At 38.1% G+C, this 12,441-nt stretch overlaps 1 protein-coding gene across 2 annotated transcripts; it reads left to right on the top strand.

Annotated features, from left to right (window-relative positions):
• The first annotated feature begins 200 nt into the window (after positions 1 to 200).
• LOC109098714 (reticulophagy regulator 3-like) lies at positions 201 to 11,340 on the top strand. 2 transcript variants are annotated; one of them, XR_006154535.1, is made up of 10 exons: positions 201 to 874; positions 4,595 to 4,701; positions 6,157 to 6,187; positions 6,287 to 6,413; positions 6,751 to 6,835; positions 6,924 to 7,061; positions 9,054 to 9,133; positions 9,305 to 9,437; positions 9,831 to 10,453; positions 10,632 to 11,340. XR_006154535.1 is itself a non-coding variant. In XM_042722176.1 (9 exons), the coding sequence occupies exons 1-9, from the start codon at positions 624 to 626 to the stop codon at positions 10,391 to 10,393; spliced, it is 1,515 nt and encodes a 504-aa protein (XP_042578110.1). In that variant the 5' UTR covers positions 201 to 623; the 3' UTR covers positions 10,394 to 11,340. The 2 variants fall into 2 exon arrangements, 1 of the variants encoding a protein (XP_042578110.1); XM_042722176.1 differs by having other exon boundaries at positions 9,831 to 11,340.
• The last annotated feature ends 1,101 nt before the right edge of the window (positions 11,341 to 12,441 follow it).

The raw sequence follows: 12,441 nt of genomic DNA, 5'->3' as shown, positions 1-12,441 counted from the left end.
AAATAAAACAGTATTTTTTAAAAACAATTTTAATTCTAAAAGATATTTGGGATGCTATGTCTTGCTGATCCAAATGACAATTTGATGTATTAGTAGTTTACATGAAACTACCCTCTGGAAACACTTTTATAACAAACAAACCTGTAGTTTTTGTTTGGGACGTTCTGAAAGTAGGCCTTCTTAACGAACGATTGGTGAATGCATTTGAAGAGAGGGTTGTCTGAGAGAGAGGTGTTGGTTGTTGTTCAGCAGCTCTGACTCTAATCCTCACACCATTGGCCAGATCAAGCCCGCCCTCCGCGGCTCTCGCACTGTTGCTCCCGCGACGAAAACACCGACTGGACATGACAGCAGCACGGTGACAACATTAAAGAGCACACTTAAACCCATTAATATGCCAAATTGGACCCAATAATGGGATTTACTTCACATTTTCTGTGTATCACCGGCGGCAGCCTCTTGAACGCACGAGGTGTGCCTGCTGCTGTTCTGCTCTGAGCGGCTTCAGGCTAAGCTAGCGCGCCATATATACATCCAGATCATTTCCAACAGCACGGGTTTTAGTTGTAGCATTATATTTCTCTAGACTGTGTTGGTATTTTTGTTTTTCCAAACACGTAAGTATGGCTCATACGGGTGGAGCGGAAGACGCGACTGAAGGGAGCGGGTGCACGGGGCCGCTGCGCTCGCGCGTCGGCCTCAGGAGCGGCTCGTGCTCCGGCGAGAGTCAAGAGCAGCTTCGCGTGGTGAAAGCAGCGCTGCTTGAGCGGTTGGGACCGTACGAGCGCCTGCTTACCTATCTGCAGTCTGTGTTACTGTGGGAGAGACCCTTTCACAGCGTCCTGCTGTACACGGCCGCCAATGTCATGTTCTGGTGAGTGGATGAGCTTTATCTCCGTGGATTTATCTCTGCTCGGGCTCTGTTTACAATCCAGCGCTTTCAGTTGAAACGTTTCCATTATTCATGAACGTTTTGAGGATCTTGTATAAGCCTTTTTTTGTTTTATCTGGATGCATACGTGTCTCTATGTTCTAGACTTTTGCCCCTTTAATTTAAGATAAGAAACAGATGGTCAGGCTGGGTGTCTATATTTAGACTGAGCTCTGGCTGTATTGGTGCTACTGTGAATACAATGCTGTGTGCACACACTTTGTGAATTACTTCGTTACTGACGGGAAAATTACGTTTAATCTTGTAATAGGTACCATGTTTGATTGTTAAGCAGAGATCAGTTTGCACTGCATTTCTGTCCTGAGTATGTTGCATGTTGTCTTCCACCTCCTACTATAACTATGTAGCACTAAGACAGACACTGCCATGCATGCACATTATTGTATATTTTTCTGTGTGTGTCTGTATACATTTTATATTTTAGTCTAATAGTATTATTATATTATAATATTAGTATTATATTAATCATGACGCTGAGATTTAATTCTAATTTTATTAAAAGATTTAAAACAAAATGTATTATTATTATTATTATTATTATTATTATTATTATTATTTATTAAAATTGAATAATAAAGCCAACTAACATGTTATGTTCCCAAACCGGTTTGTTGGGCCTGGCCTTACTGTGGTATGATTTCTTGTTCATGCCTTAAATGGGTGGTTGATTATGATTTCACTTTTTTAACTTTAGTTAAAAGTATAATGTTGCTGGTTAGAGCATAAACACTGTCTGCAAACTTAAGGCACTCAAGGTTCAATGCAAAGGGAGATATTTTCCTTTAAAGAAATCACTTTTTAAGGACTAGAAAAAACAGCTGTTATGGACTACAATTAGCTTCTTCCCAGGTTTGTTACATCACTTTTTTTTTAAACAAAGCGTGAACACGTTACACTGCACCCCAGAAACACAATCAAGCCGTTCAACCGCCCCCTTTAAGACTTTTCTCAGGCCAGCCTGAGCCTAACTTGGGAAGCTTCGTGCTGTTAATAAACACTTTGACAGTTGAGCTAATAAAGTCAACACAAGTTCAAAATGGACCCTATTTACTTTCTTAATGCATATCCTGGTCTTATTACAAGTTATTCATTCGTGCAGTTATTACAAAGAAAATTGTTTGCCTTTAATCACAATTTAATAACATGCTCTTCCTCTGAAATGACTTCCCGTTTGATGTTGATAAAATATTAATAATCAAAATAATAATAATAATAATCAATAGCCAAAAAAATAGCTATTTAAGAATTCATGCAAACTTGTGTTAAGGCTCCATTCTGATAGGTAACACCCACTTTTTGCCATTTTATTCAAATCCTTAATGGATAAAGTCCTGATAATTTGGCCTCCTTTTTTGAAAAATGTGATATTATAGAATTGGGTTGTGAGCGAGATTTCATGTTGGCTACATGCTATAAAAAAATGCTTAAGTCTGAATAGCTTTAGGTGAAAAGCTTCAGGAGGGAAAGATGTGCAGAGAAGAATTGTTGGATGGCTCACTCTCTTTTTCTTTACTGTTCAGGCATGCAGTCTTCATTCACTTAGTGCAGTCACCCTCTCCATCAGAGAAATATTCTCCCTGATCTTATTATCTCCTTTTATTTGCTTCAGTGAACAGCAGAGGAACCGCTTGTGGCATTTCTGTGCTTGTAAAGACATTTATATATCATTTTTTAACCACAGCCTAGGCCATGCAGAAATAAATTTTGGGGAGGTCTGACCCCCCCTAAAGAAGGCTTGATTCCCCCGATGGATGTCAAAACTAGATGTAATGGGGAGTCGGATAAAAAGTAGCCTAAACAAAATTGAAGCTTTACTTGTAAATATTATATATTTTAAACTAATTTTGGCAGCCCCTGAAATGGGTTATTCTGACATTACCTGAGCGATTGAAGAATATGCTAAAGCGCTCATTCAAGGATGTGTATTAATGCTTGGTCGGAGCAAGAACACTAACAGTGCCTATAAAAAGTATTCATACCCATTCATTTTTTTCACTTTTTTTTTTTTTTTTTTTTTGCAGCCTTATGGTAAAGTGCTTTAAATTACTTTTTTCCCCCACATCAATCTACACGCCATTTGAAGTCTAGTAACATCTACAAGCAACATGAATGCTCCTGAGCGAAATTTCAACTGTCCTAGAAAAGGGTATGAATACTTATGCAATGGAATCATTTCAGTGTTTTTTATTTCTAATAAATTTGCAAAGTTGTCACAAACCGTTTTTTTTTTTTTTTGGTCATTATGGTGTATGGAGTGTAGATTGATGTGGGGGGAAAAGTTATTTAAAGTAGTTTAAAATAAAATGTGAAAAAAATGAAGGGGTATGAATACTTTTTATAGGCACTGTAAGTGTATAAAATGCATGTGCAGATTCAATCGAGTGATTAAGTTTACCCTCTTTAACGTAATGCTGTTAAAATTAATTTATGAAGCAAGCTATTTGCTACAATAACCACAAAAATAAAGGGATATTCCACCCCAAATGAAAATTTTGTCATTAATCACTTACCCCCATGTCGTTCCAAACCCGTAAAAGCTTCGTTCGTCTTCGGAACACAATTTAAGATATTTTGGATGAAAACCGGGAGGCTTGTGACCGTCCCATAGACTGCCAAGTAAAATACACTGTCAAGGTCCAGAAAAGTATGAAAAGCCTCATCAGAATAGTCCATCTGCCATCAGTGATTCAACCGAAATGTTATGAAGCGACGAGAATACTTTTTGTACACGAAGACAAAAAAAAAAAAAAAAAAAAAAAACGACTTTATTCAACAATTCCTCTCCTCTGTGTCTCTCCGCATCACTGTAGCGCCATTTTGGAGAATATCTGCTATTTATCTAATCATTTACATCTATTAACATGGATATTTTTTTTTATTTATTTGAGTGTTGATTATTATGTAAAAATAAATAGTAATTGAATATAAGTTTGGGCTCTAATTCTATAGTAATGTAAAAGGATTCCCATAGTTTAGAGCAGAATCTGAGGTAGATTTTTATCCCTTAGAAAATTCTTATTATAATTAAATTTATTTAAAGAAAAATAAATTTGTGAAGTAAACCACTGTTTAATATATATATATTCTGTATATATATGTATATATGTGTGTGTGTGTGTGTGTGTGTGTGTGTGTGTGTGTGTATATATATATATATATAAGCAATTTTATAGTTTTTTTATTTTTTATAGTTTTTTTAGTTTTTCCCCCTGCTGTACGTAAACCATACCGAACCGTGACATTAAAACCGAGGTAGGTACCGAACCGCCATGTTTGTGTACCGTTACACCCCTAGTCGGAAATCACACCTGCTCATGCAGCACATGCCATCTCTGAGATTTGCACAGGAAGGCACTTGGGCCGGAAACACCTGTGGAACAAAGGTTTCCTCATACATTCAGCATGATAAATGCGTGACAGATGTCATCATGAGGTTTTGGTCAGATTTCCCCAGCAGAGCTGTTGATGCAGTATAAAGTGTACATTGTAATCCATAAAAAAAAAAAAAAAAAAAAAACAACAACAATGATCCAAACACTGCACAAAATTATTAAAAATCCTTTATTCAAGGTTATTTCATGATGAAAACATTTAAAAAGAGAGTAAAAATAATGGACTACAGTCTTTCTGATCTGTTCTCAGGTTTTTCGCTCTGAGCTCTTTGAGGTTGCTCTTTCTGCTGGCATCAGGTCTGGCCCTGGCTGTTTGTGTCGACACTTGGAGGAATAAGATCTGGCCTAAAATCAGAGGTAAAATTTACCTTCCTCTATTGTAGACATGTGCCGATATTCGGTAATGCTATATATCACGGTAATGAATTTGTACAATATTGTTATCGTGGGCACTTCTAAATACTGTGTATAATTATACATTACACATTATTCAGAATTTGGGATGCATTTTAAAAATACTTTTCCCATCAACTGGTCAAAATGCACAACACCGCTGTAAGCTGCTTGAAAGATGCCTATGGACTATGCACGCATGAGAAGCACACATGGTAACACGTAAGAGACGAGCTGAATGAAAGCGCATTCACTCTCTGACAGCAGATGGCGCTAAACTGCAGAAAATGCAGCCATTACCCTGGAAACCCCATAAATAAAGCAGCTGCTACTTTCTAAAATGTATTTAAATAATTTTAAATAGCCATTCAGATTTATGTATTCGCTATGGTGTTCATCACAGCGCCAAATACTTAAATATTTAGACTTAATAGGCTATTTATTTCCAAACTTTTTTTTTACATTTTAATCTGGACTATGGCCTAGATATTGTTTGAAAGTGTTTTGATTTTTTATTGTTCGGTCACACTTTACATTAGGGCTTCATTAGTTAACATTAGTTAATTCATTAGTTAACATAAACTGCCAATGAAAAATTCTTCTTAACATGTATTAATCTTAGTTATTCCAATATTTAATAACACGTTGTTAAAAATGAAAGTTGCAACTGTGTTATTTAATGAGCAAACATGAACTAAGACTTGTATTTTTTAACAAAGATTAATAACTTCTGTAACAAATGGAGCTATTGCTTACTGTGAATGTTAATGAATTAACTAAGGTTAACTAGTGAGGTCTTATTGTAAAGTAGTACCTATTGGTCTTTATAGTTCTTTTGCACTTTAATATGTGTAAAATGTTTAACTTTATATTTTTCTGTATTGCTTTATTGTATTTAAATATTCAGTTATTTTGTTATAAGAAAAAAGTTATTAAACCTGTTATGCTGTATTATGACCACTTTTTTTAACTAAATTTCAATACCGTGATAAACCTATAAGACCTCATGATCTTTCTTCCATGTGTTTATTGACTTAATATTAATCATACTGGCTGTAATTAAAACCTCTGTATTCCCTGTATTATGACCCACTCAGGTTTCATTTTCTCCCTACCAATTCACACAGCTTCTAGAGAGTTATGAAATTGACATTTCCCACCAGTGCATTTCCAGGAGGTGAACAATATCGACCTGAATCAATATTTCCCATGTAGCCATCACACAGTGGCTTATTAGCATTTGATCTACATTCTGGGAAGTCTTTGATAGAATCAGAACCACATCCTAAATTAATAAAACCTGTCAAAAAACTTTAAAAAAAATTAAGCAATGTGAAAAGTGAAACAAGCAAATTGTAAAAAACAATTCTTGTAACACTCAAATGTACCTGATACAGCTTGTTTTCTGCTCTCTTACAGTTAAAAGACAAGATGAGAGTGAGAATGAAAGGTAATGTCTATTTGTTAACGCTTTCAGGTTTTTCCAGTGGTGTGAGAGTTGTTTAATGTAATTGTTAATTCTCTCTGCTCTTCTCTGATTGGCTCACAGCTGGGGCCTGGTGCAGCCTGGGACTTTGAGTGTGCCTGAATTATGCCACCACCTGGCTAAAGTTTGGATTACGGGCTCTTCCTGTGCAACAGATATTGTGCAGTTCAAACGGCAAAATCCAGGGAAGGTGAGATTACGTCCAGACCACAAACACTATTTAAACCAACTTTGTTACAATTGCATAGTGATGTTATAAGCCCTATAGTTTTGTGTAGCCAGACTTTTGACTTGCAGAAAATAGTTTGGTCCAGTTTGCAGCTTTTTTCTGGCTAAGAACCATCCACTTAGACAGGAAGAGACTATCTGAGCAACATGTAAAGTGACCAACCACAATGCATTTTGTCATAGAAGGCCTTTAATTATTATTATGACTGCTTTATGAGGATGTATTATTATATTGTTGATATAATATACAAAGACTTTTGTTTTAGTTCTAAAAATTTATCAAACTCCACTGTTTGCAGTTTTGTATGCTGGTTTGTGGCCTGTTCACCTTAGTGGCCATGGTGGGGCGCTACATCCCTGGACTAGTGCTGTCATACATGGCTTGTGAGTAACAGAAATACTTCAGGGCTTGCTCATCCTCTCCAGCATCTTAACAACTGCATAATATTTACTTTCTCTCTCTCTCGCTCAGTGCTGGGTGTGTTGCTGTGCCCATTGGCTCTGTATTATCGGCTGTGGCAGATTGCATGTGTGAAGCTGGAGCCAGCCCTGCAGTGGCTGGACTTCAGCGCCAAAGGATACATGATGGCAAATCCTATAGATAACCAGTGTAAGTACAATGCAAATCTATACCAGGGTGTCCGCGGGGTCTTAAAAAGTATTAAAAGTTGATAAATCAATTTAGAGAAAATTAAGGGCCTTAAAAAGTATTAAAAAGTCTTAAATGGCATTTACCAAAGTATTAAATTTTGTATCATCTTTTCATTATGTATATTTGTCCGAATAGTGGGGTTCTGTGTAGTTTATTTATGGAATCCCGCAAGATTTGACGTCATCTGTTAGCGCGCTCACTTACTGAATGCACTGCTGTGTGATAGCGCGAGGCTTGTTGATCCCGCTCTCTCTGAATTTCTGACCATTACTGCATGCTCCCAGTCCCATCCGCTCCCGCGATTTTTGAATCCGCTCCCGCAAACATTCTAATATTGTATATAATTTTCGCGCATCATGGCGCCGCTATCAATCTGTGGGGTATTTAAATCCCTTTTGAAATAAGCGCGGGCAGTTCTCTTTCGATTTCGCGATCGCGCGTGCACTGTGTAAAGGGAGCACATCTATATTTGTCAATAATCTCGCAATCTGTTGAGGAGAAAATCCTCCAACATCTTGTCAGTCATCTCTCTTACTTTTGACCTGTGATCATTCAATCTGACTTCTGCAGCTGATGTTGGATGCAGGGTTGTTGTTGTTGTTGTTTTTTATACGAAATTGGGCTGTTTTTAAACTGTTGCAATGGGTTGATTTTTCCCCAGTGGGTTAAAGGTTTGAAATATTGCATAAATTACATTTAGTTGAAATGCTTGCACTGAAACATTTTGCATTGTACCTGTAATAAAACTGTGCTAAATGTTTTTGGGCCACACTAGTAGGAAGCATTTGAGCTGTGTTTATGATAAATGTGTATAATAGTGACTGTAAAATATGTATTTTAGGGATGGAAATTACCTTTTTTATTTTTGGGACATGGTAATTGCGCTACTTTTTTTTTTTTTTTTTTTTTAACCGCATTGGGCTTGGGATGCACAATTAAAAGGATGTAATAGTTGTGATCATTATTTTACCATGATCATTCACACTTGATCAGGTGCAGTACTGACACTATCAAATCAAGCACTCAGTAATCACAGGTAAACTGTCTGATCAGTCAGGTGTTTGTCATGAGAATTGTTCCACAGAACAGCTATGGTTTGCAGACTGTTATAAGAGTTGATGTTACAAATATATATTTTGAATATACTGTATGAACTCATTGTCCCATTAGCTCGGAGAGATTTATTTTCCCTCCTCAATACGTTTTTCAGTTGTTTTGTTTATTGGTCTAATTCTTGTTTCTTGGGTTGCATTGGTTACTCACTCAGTTAATTATCTTGTGCTTTGTTCCCACCCTTCTGAATTATGTTGTATTGATAAGGAGTTATCACAAAGTCGGTCTGTTTAGTTGTGCTATCTTACAATCAATATAGGCCAATAGTAAATGTAAGTTAAAGTGTCGCCGTTGTAACCGGTTAAAACTTGGAGTGGCGATGAGGTCTTAAAATGTATGGAAAGAGTCTTAAAAAAGGTCTTAAAAGGTATTAAATTTTACTCCATGATTCCTGTATATACCCTGTATACAGTGGGATTCCCACAAAATGAAGTGCAGACTGATGTCATGCTGAAGACAAATTCTGCCTTTTTAGAGGTGTATTTTAAGAGCTAGATCTGTTCTTGTAAGATGCAGATTTGAAATTTGCGGGCATAAAGGTCCATTGTGTATTGTCAAGAATTTAGTGATGCATGAAGCACAGCTAACACAGAAGTCACTTTCTAAAAGCAGCTTTCTGTTGGTCAACACAACGAAGTTGCATGAAAAATTTGAACGCAATGCAAAATCTGCACAGAGAAATCAAATCTGTGCAACAAAACTTTCCTTTGTTGATATATATTTTGTGGACATGAAGAATCAACTATTGCAGCCATCTCTTTTCTGTATTTTACAGTATATTGCTGCTTTCAGAATTTTTGATAAACCAAACTAATGTTGACCCTTCTGTGTTTGCAGTTCTTCGTAAGCCCATCAGAAGCAGGACCTCAGATGATGCTAGTGACAGCGAAGAAGAACTGGCTGCATTCTGCCCAACGGTGAGCCCAGAAACAGGGTTATTTATAACACAGAGATTTAGAGCAGCTGCATGGTCATGAGGTTAGAGGTTCTGTAGGGGTTCATGATTGTAAAAAGCCAATTGGAAGATCATTGTTTTGTTTTTGTTTTTCTAATACACTCACACTTATCTAAATATTCTGCACCTGTAGTTTGATGAAGCAGCGGTTGCTAAGGAGCTGGCACTGACTGACTCTGAGCACTCGGATGCTGAGGTGTCATACATGGATAATGGCACCTTTAACCTCTCCAGGGGTCCAACACCCCTCACAGAGGGCTCGGAGGGTAAGACACCTTGGCATCTTCTACACTTTGACTCTCTTTTCAGTCTTTGTATGTGAATCATTGACAGGAGTGTCTACAGAAAAGAAAAGGAAGACAAAATCTGGTTTAAAACATCAAATTCCTGCACATTGTAATAAATGTGCTCTTTGTATTCACTTTGCGACCATCAAGTAAAAAATAATAATATTTTCCTTACTCATAGAATACATGCGAGTGTTGTTGAATGCTGTTCTTTTGATCTTTCTATTCATAAAAGAATCCTGAAACAAATATTTTAAGCAGCACAGCTGTTTTCAATATTGATAATAATAAGAAATGTATCATCATATAAATAGGACCATGCATCATTTTTTCATGCTATATTATCTTAATCTTTATTTAATCACTTAATAGATCTAGACAGACACAGTGATCCAGAGGAATCATTTGCCTTTGGGCTTCCAGACTTCCCCTCCATCAACCCAGATGCCACCCTGATGGAGGACGATGATGATGTCAGCATTGGGCTGCCCAGTCTCAACTCAGCCGCACTCTCTGGCCCTCGCGGCTCTACCTCCGCCCTGCTGGACCTGGACACTCAGATGGACTCTGATCAGGAAGACTTCGACCCTGAGATCTCCTTTGGCTCCCTAAATACTACCTCTGACCTCACTAGTAACCTGGCAGGTGTCATCGCCAGCAACATGATCCAGGCAGCCATCGCAGGAGCTATGCAGCCCCGCCCACCGCAGGGTCCTCGGAGAGAGAGCGGCCCACGGGCAGGAGCTGCTCCGAGGGGATACAGAAAGCAGTCAAGCTCGGAGCTGGACACAGACCTGGACTTTGATGGCGATGACTTTGAGATGTTGGATCAGTCCGAGCTGAACCAGTTGGATCCCTTTGGAGGGGGGCAGGGGGGGCAAAACAGAACCCAGGGATCCAGTTTCCTGTCCAACTTGCTGGGGAAGCCACAGTGAGCCCATCTCGCAGATACTCCCTCCGTCTGTCTGCTCCTCATGTCCCTTGCACCTTGATCCGTGTAGAACAATGGTCTCAAACTCAATTCCTGGAGGGCCACAGCTCTGCAGAGTTAAGCTCCAACCAGCTCCTAATAATCCTGAAAGACTTGATTAGCCGGATCAGGTGTGTTTGATTAGGGTTGGAGCAAAACTCTGCAGAGCTGTGGCCCTCCAATAATTGAGTTTGAGACCACTGGTGTAGAAGTTTGCAGTGTTGTTTTGAATGTCTACTGAGATGCTTTCAATTTTTTTCTGAGTGAGTGCGACAGAGAAAGAGTGTGTTTGTTTTGCACTGTTATTGTAATATTAGATTCACTTGCCAAGTTTCTTCCACTGGCTGCAGTTGATATCACTGTGAAGTAATCTTGTTTGTAGTCTGAATCTTCTTTGTTTGTGCTCCGTGAGCCTCCGTGTCCTCTTTCATTCATCTGAGAGTGTATGACACTTGTGCGTGTGAGACTCTGATTTACTTTGTAGGCTAAGCAATAGAAAAACTATCATAGAAACATTTAAAAAGATCCGAAATCTCTTTAACTTCTTAGAAACCAGCAAAACAAACGTTAGATCTTTTTACTACATCCAAATCTTATAGATCTTTCACATCAATCGCTGTATTATTTGTCTTCAATAATAACACATGGGACCAAATCAGGCATTCCACCATTGATGCTAAGTCAGGACCCTTAATGTATACAGATCTGAAGTCGCCTGCAAGAAAGATTGTGAAATGTACGGTCCGAGGAGTCTGATGAAGTAGCAGTGACATAAGGCAACAGCCTCATCTCATGTTGTTAAAGTGGTAGTTCACCCAAAAATCTAAATTGTCTTCATTTACTTGTACTCTTGCCATTTCTAAACCTGTATGACATTCTTTCTTCTGTAGAACATAAAAGAAGATGTTTTGAGAAATGTCTTAGTGTTTTTTGTCCATACAGTGGAAGTCAATGACAACAAAAACTGTTTGGTTACCAACATTTTTCAAAATATCATCTTTACACAGAAGAAAGTCACAAGGGTTTGAAACAACACGTGGGGTTTGTAAATGATGACAAAGTTTTATTTTCTTTTTCTCAAAAAAATCTTTTTTTGGGTGGACTATCACTTTAAGACTGTGAGACATAAGCTTTTCTTAAAGGGTTAGTTCACCAAAAAAGGAAAATTAGGTTGCGTTTTACTCACCCCCAAGGCATCCTAGGTGTATATGACTTTCATCTTTCAGACGAATCCAGTCGGAGTTGTATTAAAAATTGTCTTTGATCTTTCACGCTCTATCAAAACTTAATAATCACTTCAATCTAGCTTGTGCTCACTGTTGTAAACGGAAGCAGTTCTGGGGGAATTACGTACAGTATGAGGTCAGCTTTGCGCATGCATCAGAAGTGACACATGCGGAAACGCAACAGAGAGATCAAAACAAAACTACGGTCACTCATTAGAAGTACAAAACGAGGATCTGTAAAGAAGAATGTCAGAGGATTTCAATATAAGCCAAGAGGAGACTGGTTTTCCTTTTCCTTTACTTTCCTTTACTTCTTTTGATCCTGTAAACAAACGTTGGTTTTCACGAGACTCACCGGTGAATGCGCAGCGCTGACCTCCATACGTCATGCTCCTGGAGCTGCTTCCGTTTTACAACAGTGAGCACTAGCTATATTAATGTGATTATTATGCTTTGAATATGGATATTTTTCTTACAAAAATGCATCGAGTCACTACAGGAGGCCTTTGTTAACCCCCCCCCACCCCCCCGGGGGGGCCGTCTGAGACACTTTTTTTTTTTAAATGGAAGGGTGCTTTTTATTTCACTTCTTTTGGACTGAAGGAATGCAACACCCGCTGACTGCAATGATAGAGCTTGAAAGATCAAAGACAGTTTTTAATATAACGGCAACTGGATTCGTCTGAAAGAAGAAAGTCATATACACCTAGGATGCCCCGGGGGTGAGTAAAACGCAGCCTAATTTTCATTTTTGGGTGAACTAACCCTTTAAGGTCACTGAGTGATA

Source organism: Cyprinus carpio, chromosome A3 (assembly GCF_018340385.1).
Source record: "Cyprinus carpio isolate SPL01 chromosome A3, ASM1834038v1, whole genome shotgun sequence".
Classification (NCBI taxonomy): domain Eukaryota; kingdom Metazoa; phylum Chordata; class Actinopteri; order Cypriniformes; family Cyprinidae; genus Cyprinus; species Cyprinus carpio.
This window is presented reverse-complemented; position numbering and strand designations above follow the sequence as displayed.